Source organism: Epinephelus fuscoguttatus, linkage group LG7, assembly GCF_011397635.1.
Source record: "Epinephelus fuscoguttatus linkage group LG7, E.fuscoguttatus.final_Chr_v1".
NCBI lineage: Eukaryota > Metazoa > Chordata > Actinopteri > Perciformes > Serranidae > Epinephelus > Epinephelus fuscoguttatus.
In genome coordinates this window covers 30,062,245-30,076,220 of record NC_064758.1, presented here as the reverse complement: position 1 = coordinate 30,076,220, position 13,976 = coordinate 30,062,245, and the positions used below count along the sequence as shown (strand labels likewise).

General features: G+C 42.9%; 1 protein-coding gene across 1 annotated transcript; it reads left to right on the top strand.

Annotated features, from left to right (window-relative positions):
- Window positions 1-4,765: 4,765 nt before the first annotated feature.
- Window positions 4,766-7,625, top strand: b3galt4 (UDP-Gal:betaGlcNAc beta 1,3-galactosyltransferase, polypeptide 4). The gene is made up of 2 exons (XM_049580865.1): window positions 4,766-6,579; window positions 6,736-7,625. Exon 1 carries the CDS (start codon window positions 5,462-5,464, stop codon window positions 6,575-6,577), a length of 1,116 nt encoding a protein of 371 aa, XP_049436822.1. The 5' UTR covers window positions 4,766-5,461; the 3' UTR covers window positions 6,578-6,579; window positions 6,736-7,625.
- The last annotated feature ends 6,351 nt before the right edge of the window (window positions 7,626-13,976 follow it).

The window sequence follows — 13,976 nt, the reverse complement described above, 5'->3', positions numbered from 1 at the left end:
TAATATAAATCAGTACACCAGTGAAAGTAAATTATCACTGGTCTGCTCTCTACAATGAAATACAGTGACATATAGCTTGAAAATTTAATGACAAACGCCATATTAAGTCAAGGAAGTGACACACATACTTCGCATAGGTGTGGATTTAGAGGGGAACGCAGGGGACGTGCATTTGTCCCCACCCCAATAAAAATATGAAAGTAGCAGAGGACTTTTATTTTCACAAAATTGCAGTTCTCAAGCAACTTTTCTTTACAGTATTAAAACACACACAGAGTAGGCCATACTACAGAGCACAGTCTTTTTATATGTCTTTAACTGTTTCCGGAGGGGGTCTGTAAATGTTACCATGTCACAACAATCTTTATATCTTTAGTTTATATTCTACCTGAGGTCACCAACTTTACTTATATGAAGAAAAAAAGCTTATTGGTCTCAAGATTTGGAACACAGCTCTTGAATTACAACAAATAAAGGTATTTGTGTCACTGTTGCCATGGAGTGAACAACTACCCCAAATCTGTTGGTTAGATCTCTGCAACAAAGAACCACTTCTTACTCACTTAAGCAATTTCACTGTATTTACATGAGGACTCAGTTTTGCTGTATTTACATGAACGTGGTGTGACCTCAGTAAAAAGTTCCCCTGAATGACCACCAGGTGTCGCCCTGCACCAGCAGGTATGCTCGGAGTGGACATGTAGGAGAACAATACGCGCACGGCAGAGATTCAAACCTGCTCAAACAACCGTGCCAAAATAAAATTATGAACATTCAGACGTTTTCTCTGTTGTAAAACACAAATAGGAAGTGTTCCTTCTTTCCACGTGGTTTAATATCGTTTACAAGCTGCGACTGCATAATTGGCACAGTTCATTGTCCACGTAGGCCTATCTGTGTTTGGATCTCCATCTCTTCAACCAATAGGCCCAGATACCCCGCCCATCGGGATTCTGAGGCCATATGTAAATATTAAGCAGCCTGTCACTGACCTAATTACATTTTCTCCAAATATAGTCTTAATATATAAAAGTATAAACAGATTTATGTTAATATATCCTTACAATGGCCAAACAGTGCAGATATTAATGTAGGCCTGCAGCACATGCAAACATTAAAGCATTTATTTCTGCATTAGGTTAACATTTGTCAATACAGTAAAAGCCAATAGAGATCTGATGTCCTGCAGAGATGTACCCATGGGACAGTCATGTATGGGATTAGATAAACACAGTGGTGTAGTCTAGTTTATTGTGGCGGGCATACTGTGATTACCCAGGGGTGGCTGGGCCATGGCCACACTGATAAAATGGCCTCCTTTGTGCACATAATTGGAAGTCTCTGTGTGGTGGTTTTAAATTTGAGTTGGTTTACTCCCGGTCCTCACAGTCAATGCACTCCTTCAAATTAAAGCTGTAAATTTGTCTTTTGAAGAAAAAGGACAGCCAGCCTATTTAGAGAACAATGAACTGCTGAACTCATGTTTACACAGATGCATAACACATTAAGCCGGACTGCTGTGGAAATCAAAATGTTAACTGCCTGTGCCAGTGATACTCAATGTGGCCTGGGGGCTGTGGCACCAGGAGGCCCACCGATCATTTCCCAATTCCCAATGAAAATGAATTGATTCACTTTTTTGTTGTTGTTGCACTTTGAATGTAAATAGGTGCATAAAGAAGCATCAAAATAGAGCTTGTTTATTTAAAAAGAAAAAGTGCCAGGGAAGGATCTTTAGGATCCCCGACAGAGGCCTGGGCTAAGTATTTGTTTATTAATTAATAATGTTTACTACCTATACTGCCATGATGACTCTGCTATAGTTGGATGTATCACCAAGGGTGATGAGGATGAGTACAGGGCTGTTGTGGATAACTTTGTCACATGGTGTGAGCAGAACCATCTGCAGCTCAACGTGGCAAAGACAAAGGAACTGGCGGTGGATCTGAGGAGGACCAAGACACTGGTGACCCCTGTTTCCATCCAGGGGGTCAGTGTGGACATTGTGGAGAGCTATAAGTACCTGGGGGTACACATTGACAATAAACTGGACTGGGTTAAGAACACTAATGCTCTCTACAGGAAGGGCCAGAGCCGTCTCTATTTTCTGAGGCGACTGAGGTCCTTCAACATCTGCCGGACTATGCTCAGGATTTTCTATGAGTCTGTGGTGGCCAGTGCTATTCTCTATGCTGTTGTGTGCTGGGGCAGCAGGCTGAGGGTGGCGGACGCCAACAGACTCAACAAACTGATCCGCAAGGCCAGTGACGTTGTGGGAATGGAGTGTGACTCTCTGATGGTGGTGTCAGAGAGGAGGATGCTGTCTAAGCTACGAACTATCTTGGACAATGTCTCACACCCACTCCACCATGTGCTGGTCAGGCACAGGAGTACTTTCAGTGGGAGACTCATACCACCAAGATGTACCACTGAGCGCCATAGGAAATCATTCCTGCCTGTGGCCATCAAACTGTACAACTCCTCCCTCTGAGTGGCCCGGTGACTATTTCACACACTGCAATAATTTAATCTAACTTGTGCAATAACCCCATTCACCCTGACTGTATATATTTTGTTTGTGTAAATAATCTTGTTCAGTTTACAATATATATATATGTATATATATATTTATTTAAGTTTATGTTTGTTAATAATTCCTGTTTATTTAACTCTATATTTGTGAATACTAATGTTTAAATTTCTTATATTTTCACGTATCTTTCCTCTCTTGCAAGGAGCAACTGTAACATAAACAATTTCCCCTCGGGGATCAATAAAGTATTTCTGATTCTGATTCTGATTCTGATTTGGCAAAAGTGGCCCCAGGCAAAGCAGGTTGAGAATCTCTGTTCTCAGATAACTGGTGACACCACACACAAAGAGCAAACAAACAGTCTGACAGAATGGCAGGATACAACATGCACAACAATGTCGCAATCGAGATGCCAGAACTCTGTCAGCCTCACCTAATTCTATCGTCCTACTCTTGTCCACTAAATCTATATTTGATTAGTCTCCTACCATCTCCCCGATTCGTTCTGAATGCAGCGTTACGCTTCTGCACGTGGTTGCTATACCTTTTCGTAAAGCCCCGACCTCCCCTGGGCGCAGTGGCGGTACGTGACCATTAATGTCCCGATCATGGCAAAATAAGAAGAACATAAGAAAATACAAGCAGAGGGCAGAGTCTTGTCAGAAAAATACACCACCACAAACGTCTAGTGGGTCATAAGTGATGATTTAGAGGGATTACTTCTGTATGATTTTAGACTACTGACACAGTTTTCAACCAGCCTTAACAGGCTACGGCAACAGCATTTAGAATTCCTGAAATTCAGTTACGGAAGAGTGAGGCACAACCTAACGCAGGGTCAACTGTAATACAGACTTTCTGAGTGGTTAAACAGGGTCGATCCTTTCGTGCTTCCGGCCAGTTGCCCACCATACCGCCAAACAGTGACCTGTGAAATTCCACAGGGATTAGATGTGTTTCAGCTGTGTTCAGTAACAACGAGTGTTTTCAAATAATTTAAGTGAACATCTTTGTCAAATTGTTTTCTGATTTCTGATCTGTCTGTGTAAGTCACTGACTCCAACCATATATCATCTTAACAAATGTCTTGTTGCCAAAAACATAGCATTGTTTTGAACTATGTAACCAACTCCCAGCAAGTGTTAGCTAGGCTTGATGAAATGTCCACACAGCAGGGTTAGTTATAATGCGGCGTAATGCCCTCAATTAAATGAGATATACTTTGTATTTTTAATTTGTCAGGTATCTTATTGACACACAATATTGCAGTCTTGTCAATAATACTCATATTTTGACATGTGGATCTAGGTTACCCACTCTGTGTACATGTATCAATCCATCTTTGAATAGCCATGACTAACAGATGGAGGGATACCTGTACGGATACCTATCCTTCCCCTGATGGAGGTGGAGAGATTTAACCAGGTAGTGCCAAGCCCTGGCCAAGGTAGCAGCCAATCAAAACACATTAAAAATGCAACAAATATAAACAAACATATGATACAAAAATCCACAATAAAACAACAACTATTCAAACATAATAGATATAAGTGTTTCTAATTTTAGATCACTTTGAAGATTGTTTCATGTCCATGGTGCAAAAGCAACGTCCAACCCACCATATCATAAAGAATGCAGTGATGAGTAAGTGACTTTGCATTTGTAATAAAAACATAAAGGTACATACGTCTATCCATCAATCTATCACGGATGAAAAGAGAGAAAAATATATCATATCCACACATACTGTGTGTCTGTCTATGTGTTGATCTTTCCATTCATGAAGCATTGGTGGTTAGATGAGGGATTTACAGATGTTTGGATATCTATCCATAAACAGTATCAACCTATCATGTATACATAGATATAGAATTGATTGATTGGGATACGTCCTCAGTTGCTCTTCCTGAGGTCTCTATCATTTTTTCCCCTGATAGAGTATTATTGGGGAGTTTGTCCTTGTCCGCTGTGAGGGTCCAAGGACAGAGTGATGTCGTATGCTGAAAAGCCCTCTGAGGAAAATTGTGATTTGTGATATTGAGCTTTATAAATTAAATTGAAATTGAATTAATGGTAGAAAAAGGGTAAGCAATGATATACTAATTCATCTCAAACAGTTTTAATAACATTTAGCTTGTAGGCTTTGGAGTAGCACCCCAAGGTTTTCAGTGGCCCCATCTGGCCACCCCTATGAAAAATTGTGGGGGCGCCTCTGCTGGTTTTGCTTCCAGAGCCGAGGTAACACTACCCAGCTTCACGTTCCCCAGCAGCTGAGAACCAACACACAGAGACTCTGCGTATGTCTTAAGGAGCTGCGGTGTTTATTCATGGACAAACTGAAGCCTGCACTGTACATTTACACGGAAAATCCTGGAGCTTTCTTCGTGGATAAACCGCACACCACACCACTGCGCACGCACCCTGATGGATGGCCACACAACAAAACTGCTCATCTAAACCAGAGGGCATCTCATCTCCGGAGCATCAGGACGCGTTTAACCACAAGAGAGGAATAAATAATCATCTGGCACATTTTTCCCTGTGTCGCAATCGATCCCAGAGCAGCTCCATGTTATGTTAAAGTGTCAGGGCTGAAATAGCTCCGGGCAGCCGCCGGATCGACTGTTTCATTTGCGCAGCTGCATATCCCACTTTTGTAAAACTGACCGGGGCTGCAGCATCAACACTAAAGTACCAGCTGCTTTTACCGCATCCTCTCCGACTCTGGCACTCTCCTCCGGCTGCTGCTGCGTGTTACTGCGCCCCGGTGCAAAGGAGCATCGAGGAGACAAAGAAAGGAGGAGGCAATGCAATGATTGCAGAGGGGTTTTAATCGTGGATACAAGGAACAGAGGACCGTGGGGAAACGGGCTTGTTGTTAAGGCTCCAGCGGTGTTCAGAGCTGCGCAGTGGTAGTGGAGGTTGGTCATGGTCGGACGGGGACTGTGGGTATGTAAACCCCGGTTTGGAAAGCGAGGCAGCAGGCTTGGTGCTTTGCCGTATCTGTGCGTGGCGGTAGCGAGCGCAGCCCTGCTGGCTCTGCTCTTCGTGGACTTCATCGAGTTATGGGTCACCTCCATGGGCATGAACACGGTGGTGGAGCCGCACGCAGGCATCATCCCCCCGCAGAGCGTCCCTCCCACCAGACCCGAGGAGTTCCTGCTCATGCCCAGCCCGCTCGTGTGCCAGCGTGCCAAGCCCTACCTCATCACCATGGTTACCTCGGCTCCTGCCAACCAGAGGGCCCGTCAGGCCATCAGGGACACCTGGGGAGGGGAGGTGGAGGTGAGGGGCCTGCGGGTCATGACCCTCTTCATGGTGGGTGTGGCCTCTGACCCCGGACTGGCCAAGCTGCTGATAGAGGAGGCCAGGGAGCGAGGTGACCTGATTCAGGGGCGTTTCCTGGACACCTACTCCAACCTCACCCTGAAAACGCTGTCCATGCTGGGCTGGGCCCGCCGGTTCTGCCCTCAGGCTCACTTCATGGCCAAAGTGGACGATGATGTCCTGTTCAACCCCAGCGCCCTTCTGCACTTCCTGAACAAGAGCCGTAACCCCTACGAACAAGGAGACCTGTACCTTGGCAGGGTGCATCTCCATGTGGCTCCGGACCGTGACCCAGAGAGCAAGCACTACCTCCCCTCAGGGGCCTACCCGCCTTCTGTCTTTCCAGACTATTGCAGTGGTACAGCTTATGTTCTGTCCCGCTCTGCATTGCTCAAGATTTCCCTGGCAGCCTCCGCATCACCTTTATCCACCCCGCTGCCCCCTGAGGATGTGTTTGTCGGTCTGTGTGCCCGGACAGCTGGAGTGCTGCCCTCGCACTGCCCGCTCTTCTCTGGAGGCCCGGCTGTGCCGTACGGACGCTGCTGCTATCAAGCCATGGTGTCCATCCACCAGATCCCACCTAGGGAGATGCTGCACTACTGGGCTGATGTCCACACATCGCAGCCCTGCTCCTGGCTGGGCCTACGTGCATCTCTGGGGCTCTGCAAAGTCCGGGCGATGCTGGGGTCAGCTCTGGGGCTGGAGCAAGGGTTGTGAGGGTCAGTAAGAAGGAAGACTGGACTCACTGGGGCTGTGCCTCGCTTCAATACTGTGAACAGCACAAGTGCTCTTCAGGCTGTGAAATGTCACCTTATTTTTATAGCTTTATTTTTTTAAACTGTATGATGTAATTAACTGGCTTTTTTTTTTTGCAGAAAAGAGGATGATCAGCTGGTTGTATGAAGAATTGTCACAGTAGTATTTAAGCTATCTTTAGACTGTTACAGCACCCTTCATTAGTACACTGACACATATTGTAGATGTAGAACAGGCAACACCGGCATGCTTACACAGTAAGGAAATACAGCTGCTTATGTGATGAATGCACATTGGAACAAGTATTTCTATCAACAAAGTCTGACATCTATAGGCTGCTACCCTCACATATAGATATATATATATAACACCTTACTATTACCAGGTACTTCAAGTGTAGATGTTAGTCTATTAAGATGCCTAAATGCATGATGCTCCAAACAATTGTACAATAGATATCAAACCACAGGCTTCAAATACCAAGTAGGAAGGAAGTAATACGAATATTTGCTAAAACCTTTATGTTGAAACAGAAAAATAATCACCTCAGTACATGAATATAAATATGCTGTTTTTCAGTAGTAATAATAATGACATGATGATATGTGCAACCTAGCATTAACTTGACAGCTGAAACTGGAGACAGTAAGATGTGTTCAGTTTTGTGAACAGACAGCAGAGGAGTTTAATACTTTGTCTTTGGAGGCTCTGCTGCCTCACATCAGCTGCGATCGGAAATATAACCACGAGACTGACGTGACACACAGCTATAATCCCACTGAACTGTAGTATTTATTACCTTTCTCTGTAATAGAGAGATTAGACATTTAAGTAGAGCGTTAATGACAGCTTTGCGGCGGTGTGTTTGGTCTGAGTATGTTTTAAAAGACAGTTTACAATGTGTCAGGATGAAGCCTCAGGCTGTCTTACCCCGCCCACAATGTAAACAAAGAGAAAGATGGTGTGTTTACACTCAGGAAACATGTGTTTGAATGGAATACTGTCACCAATAAACTGCTGTGTATCTTATGTTACGCTCGCTTGATGTCTTTTTTAGAGGAGCGCACGCACAAACGGGTCTGCTTTGTCTCAACATTTGTGTCACATTGGATTTTCCTTTTCTCCATCACAGCTGAAATGAGGTTAAAGGAATACATCACCCACAAAATGACCATTTGTGTATCAGCTAGTCATGCTGTTACGTTGAATTTGTGGAGAAAACTGTCTTTCTTGCACGCCTCTTTGGCACAGTGAACATATAGATTTTTGATTTATTGGGGGCCACATTTAAAAATAGTAAATCTAAATCAAAGCATCTGTTTACATGCGCTGTCAGAATGCATGCAATACAATCCAAGTCTCATTTATCCAGTTGTATGCTCAGTAGCTACCTCCCAAACCAAACACGTATATATATTTTTTTTCAAACTCTTAATATTTAAAACACTTCCAGATTAGAGTAGGATGCCAGTGCAAGTGCGTGCATTTGATCTCTGTGCATCTCATTGAGCAGAATTCAAATGCACGTGCTTGCCTAAGTGCACGACTCATCCATGCCTGGGACTATTTTGGTGCAAGTGTTTTAAATAGAATACTTTTAGTGAAAATGCACGTGTTTTGGAAGTACTGAGCATACGACTGGATAAATGAGACTTGGATTATACTGCGCAAGTTGTGTCAGAGTTTGTAAACAGATGTTCTTATATAGTTTTACTGTTGTTAAACTTGGACCCCTCTTATTTCAGTTCATCAAGAAACATTTTTTCTTGTGTGCCTCCACTGTGACAAGTGTATTTAGGACCCAAATACAGCCCACTGGAAGTCAGCAATAGTTGGTAATGACCTTTATATAACACAGGGAAAACAGGAACTTGGGCAGATGAAGAGACACAGGTAACAGACTGTTCCTCAGGCTGGAAGCCCACTCACAGTCTCTGGGGTTTATGCTCGAGGGTCAAACTGGGCTGAACCTGGAAACAGGGCCGTGATGGTACCTGAAAGGAGCAGGCAGGGGACGTGGTCGACAGGGCAGAGGATTCTGAACCTAGACAAGCAGGCGGATGAAGCAGAGGGACCGACGAGGGACAAGCAGGAGGGAGACCAGGGCCAGGCGGAGGATTCAGACATCCACGGGGAACAAAGAATCCAAAAAAGGCGACCATTCTTGATGCATTGAAGTCACTGGGGACCACATTCAACAACCTGTATCAATCGTTCCATTTACAAACTCTCAGACAACTCCTGCAGTATAATCCAAGCCTCAAATATCTAGTCTAATGCTCAGCACTTCCCCAACACGTACACATTTGCTGAAACCTTACAATTTTATACTGAAAATGAAACTTATCAATGCTCTCCTCAAAGCCAGATTTCGATTTTAGTGAAAATGCATGCGTTTGGGAAGTGCTGAGTACAAGACTGGATAAATGAGACTTGGATTTTACTGCACAAGCTGTGTGAGCGTTTGTATACAGATGATTTTATGTAGCTTAGCTGTTGCTAAGCATGTTCCCCAGTCAGTCTTCCATGGACACATGTAAGAAAAACAAAGTTTTCCTCATGAATTCAAAGTAACGCAGCTGACTAACTCATTTACAAATGGTCATTTTGTGGATGAATTGCTCCTTTAACAAAAGTTAGTAAGTAAAATGTATTTATTCAGCACTTTTCACAGACATAGATCACAAAGTGCTTTACAAGGGCGATTTACAAAACACAAGAAATAAAAGAGATGAAGTGACTACCTGAGCCACGTAGTTGAAAGTGCAAAACTATTTGCACAACACCTCAGAAAGAATCAGAATACACAAAATGTACTGACTGTACATAGCGAGTGCATACAAGTTACCCATATGCCTGTCTAAACAGGTTTGACTTAAACTGACTTTGAAGAGAAATCAGAGTCAGCAGATTGTAAGGCTGCAGACAGAGCGTTCCAAAACGTAGGTGCTATGTTCTCAAAAGCTTGATCACTGTGGGTCTTAAAGAGGGTACGGGGGACAGACAGCAAATCTAGTGTATCTGACCTAAATGAGCGAACAGAAGGAAACAGATGAAATAGTTCAGCCACTTAAGCAGGAGCCTCACTGTGTAATACTCTGTAAGTAACAATGAGAATTCTGAACTGGATCTTATATGTGACAGGAAGCCAGTGAAGAGATCCAAGACTGGGGGTAATCTGAGACCATCTATTTGATTTAGTAAGCAGTCTTACAGCAACATTCTGGATTGCTTGCAGACGATCGAGAGCGGACATACTAAGCGAGGAGGGAAGTGCATTACAGTAGTCAATGCGAGATGAGATGAAGGCATGTAGAGCATCTCTGGTTCAGCAGTGCTAACCACAGATCTCAGTTTATCAATATTTCATCACTAGCAAGGACCGCACCACAACAATATGTTGTTTCAATGCTGAACTGTAAATCAAGAGGTGATGTCTTCTGTTAGGAGACTCAGTGTGGGGATTCTGTCTCAGGAAGGGAAGAGAGGATGAGGGATTGTTGGTAGGTATGAGGTAGAGAGGATGATGGACAATACTGGTGTCATTTGTAATATCATGAAAAATTCATGTCATGATATTCATGATATTTTGACTTGTTGTCATACTGATGTCATACTGTTACCCACAGCAACAACAAGCATGGCTGAAAGCGAAAGTATTGCCAAAAAGAGGAGCAGCTTCAGCAGTGTGGAATAAACTGTGGCGTCCTGAATGTTTTATGAACAGCCCTGGACTTCTCAGACTCTTTTAGAGAGGTACGGCTCAGAGGGAACTCATTCAGCGGCTCCTCTGGCAGCAGCACAGCGTCTCTCCCTCTCCTCTCTCGCTGTGCACACACATGAGAGTTGGTGTCGTCAAAGCATTTTGTCATAAACCTTTGGTAACCTTGGTAATGTAAACCTACGTGACGCTTGCGGCTCAATATTTGAAGGTAAACTGTTCGGTTGACATGTAAAACTATATCACTTATTTTGCTGCAATTATATTTTCTTAAATTAACTTTTTTTCCTTTCTAATAATTTGTTATATCATCAAGAATATTGTTATCGATAGGGCAAAAATACCCTGAAATATTGTGATATTATTTTAGAGCCATATCGCTAAGTTACACACTCTGTACTCCAACACAACACTATACCCCCTCACTTGTGTTTCCAGCATTGTCTCCCTGCAACAGTTCATGTCTCAAGAGACATCTCCTTGAGCAACACATGGACACAATAAGCAAACAGTAAAGAGATACTTCAGACACTTACAATAATAATCTGAGCCTGGCAGTGGCAAAAATAACCACTTTTCGGTGACGTTGCACTGTTGCCTCATCTGGTAACATTGCGCTCATTGTGCAGCTGCTGGCTGCAGCCCTCTCTCAACACTGGAGCAGTTTAAGAAATTGCTGTTCATACACTTAGACACAAAGACATGAGACAATATGGTCCAGGATAAAAAATGCTGAAGATACCCTTTAATAGTTAATGAGGATGTGGCTGAGTCATCATCACTGCTTTATAATTATAAAGCAGCAGCAGCCAACAATGGAAAAAAAAAGGATTAAATTACAGTGTACGCATTAAAGGAGCTGATCTGATCATATTTCACTGGTGTTGTACTTTGTGTAACCATAAGTACTGCACACATTATATTTTTGGGTTGATCACTTAAGATACCTTGTTATTCATTAATGGGTACATTATTTAAATTTAAGTAGTAACAGATTCAGCATTATTGTGTTACTGGTAATTATTATTTCATTGTCATTTATAGTACTTTGTTTATTGGTGGGTGAGTGGAGTTATGAGCTAACTGGTTCCTTCCTGTCTTTGTTTTGTGGGGACAGGTATGAGTGAGACACAAGAGAGAATGAGTGGCTCGTGTTTAACCGTGAAGAGAAGTTGCTGTACCCCTAAGTTGGGATGTGTCAGCACTGTCTTGCCGTGTTGGTAATAAATTAAACGAAGAGGAAGAAACAAATGTTGTAGCCCACTTATTACCCACAGCCCGAAAGAACTGGGGAACACCAACAAACGAGAAAAGAGGGTTACATTTGTATAGTTCCACCTGATTGAACTGATTGAATTAACTTGGTTTGCCTGAACTTATCATTGCTACCAGTGACTGCACATCAGGCACAGACGCCTGCCAAACAGGTGCCAAATATTTGAAAGTACAGACAGTCAGTTAATGACTAATGCTGCAATCATGTCCTGCTCAGATGGTCCTGTTTCCTGGGTTGAGAAGTCGACCATACAGATTTGGTATGTTAATGAGCTTTACGGTCGCAATGTGGAAACAATTTGGTTGCTACAAAGATGTGTTGCATTTTATTGCTCAGAGATTCATGTTGCTGCATCAGTGCTCACGAAAACCAGCAAAATATTGCTTTCCCTGACTTGTCGTCTGGGTTAAAGCTAGTAAATAACTTTTCTAACTGATCTCGGTCACTATGTGGACAGCAACTAACGGTTACAACCTCATACCCTATCACAAAACACATTTATCCCTCCATTTTCATCTGCTTATCCAGGACCGGGTTGTGGGGGCAGCAGGTCAAGCAAAGCACCCCAGATGTCCCTCTCCCCAGCAATGCTTTCCAGCTCCTCCTAGGGGACCCCAGGGTGTTCCCGGGCCAGATGAGATATGTAATTCCTCCAGCATGTTCTGGGTCTGCCCCGGGGCCTCCTACCAGTGGGAGGCAGAGGAAAGATTCATATGTAATAAGTGAAGTTTCTTAACATCAACCAAACATTTACATTCAAAATTTGAAACGCACAAGGAAGATAACATTAATGTTTCAGAGGCTACGCTACAGTAGGCTAACGTTAGCCATTAGCAACTGGATGCTGTGTTGTCATATAACGTTATATGTTATATTAGAAGCAAACTAAACATAACGTTACCTGTCCTGCACATTAGAACACAACCCCAGAGTTTTGAAACTTATCCAGGGTCAGTTATATCTGATGAGTTTTATAATATAACGTAAACGCTAACGTTAGATAGTACTGGTGACTGGCAACAAACAAGGAAGATAATACAGAGGCTCAGGCAACGTTAGGCTACAGCAGTTCTTATACTTCCGAATGCAATGATTGGTCAGAGTTTTCTTAGAACCATATGAGAATGGTATAATTTTGAGTTTTTATCTCTGGTGGAATTCACTTATATTTTAGTGTGCCATCAGCTTATTAATAGCATTTTAACCTAAACAAAGAAAATGATAAAAGTTCCAGAAAGGTAAGTGTTGCTTTAAGATATTGGGAAACAAAAATGCAACTGGACAGAGAATCTCAACTTTTCGTTAATTTCAAAAGGGAAACTTTAAACACAAACTTCCATGAAAAAACATGGTCTCAAATTTTTACAGTAATATGTTTGTTCAACCAAAAATAACCCTTTTGTTTTCATTCCTTTATGAGTCATTTTGACTTAAGAGAATAATTCTATATACTGTGATACTAAAGCCACGATATTTTCCGAGATGGTTATTTTATCGAGAAAATCTCACACCGTTGCAACTTTATTCCGACACCACATGAATGCAGGGTAAGCTTCAAGTCGAACAAAAATCAAGATCACTTCATACCAGAGTGACCTGATTAATTTCATAAAGAGGATTTATAATCCCAACTGAGTGCACAAAGTAGCTCACATGCACAGACACACTAATTAAGGGTGTTTTCACACTTGGTCCTTTTCAGCCCTCTAAACGGACTCAGCATGTTTTGCGCACATGTGGACACCTTAAGAGAACTCAGCCCCCATTGAAGGGGACCAAACTCAGACCATCTCCCAAGGTGGTCTTAGTTTGGTCCCATTCAAGTCCACGGTGCGGTTCACTTAACCTGTGCCTTGTAAACACAAAGTGCTCCAGGTTCACTTTTCTCTTTGCCATTGTATTTAGCCCTTTAGATCACATGCTGTTGCACTGGGACGCTTGAAAAAACATGTCGGCCTGTTACGCTTGCAAGGACGCAGGACGAGGAGTAGTTTGGTCCACTTAAGATACTGCTCGGCACCAGATGTGGAATGTAGAATACATCAAACAGCAACAGTCTGCAGCACACAGAAATAGAAACACTGAGGTTTTGCTCCAATTTTAAGTTCCTCTGAAAGTGAGGGGCTTCATAACCACACTGCAGTGCCACGTCAAAATAAAAAGAAAACCATGTCACTATATATTATATATAGGGTATAGTGTGAACAGAGAGAGAACTGAGGACCCATCAGAGCTGAAGTTGACCGGAAAGAGAACTGAGTCCTTTTGCTGTTGGTCCACTTTTTGGTGCACTTGAAGAGGACTGAGTTCAGTTCATTTAAAAAGGACTGTATGTGAAAACAGATAACAGTTAACAGTGTCTC

What these genes read in the sequence shown, in the direction of transcription:
- b3galt4 (XM_049580865.1), top strand. Translation starts at nt 5,462, where the DNA reads ATGGTCGGACGGGGACTGTGGGTATGTAAACCCCGGTTTGGAAAGCGA.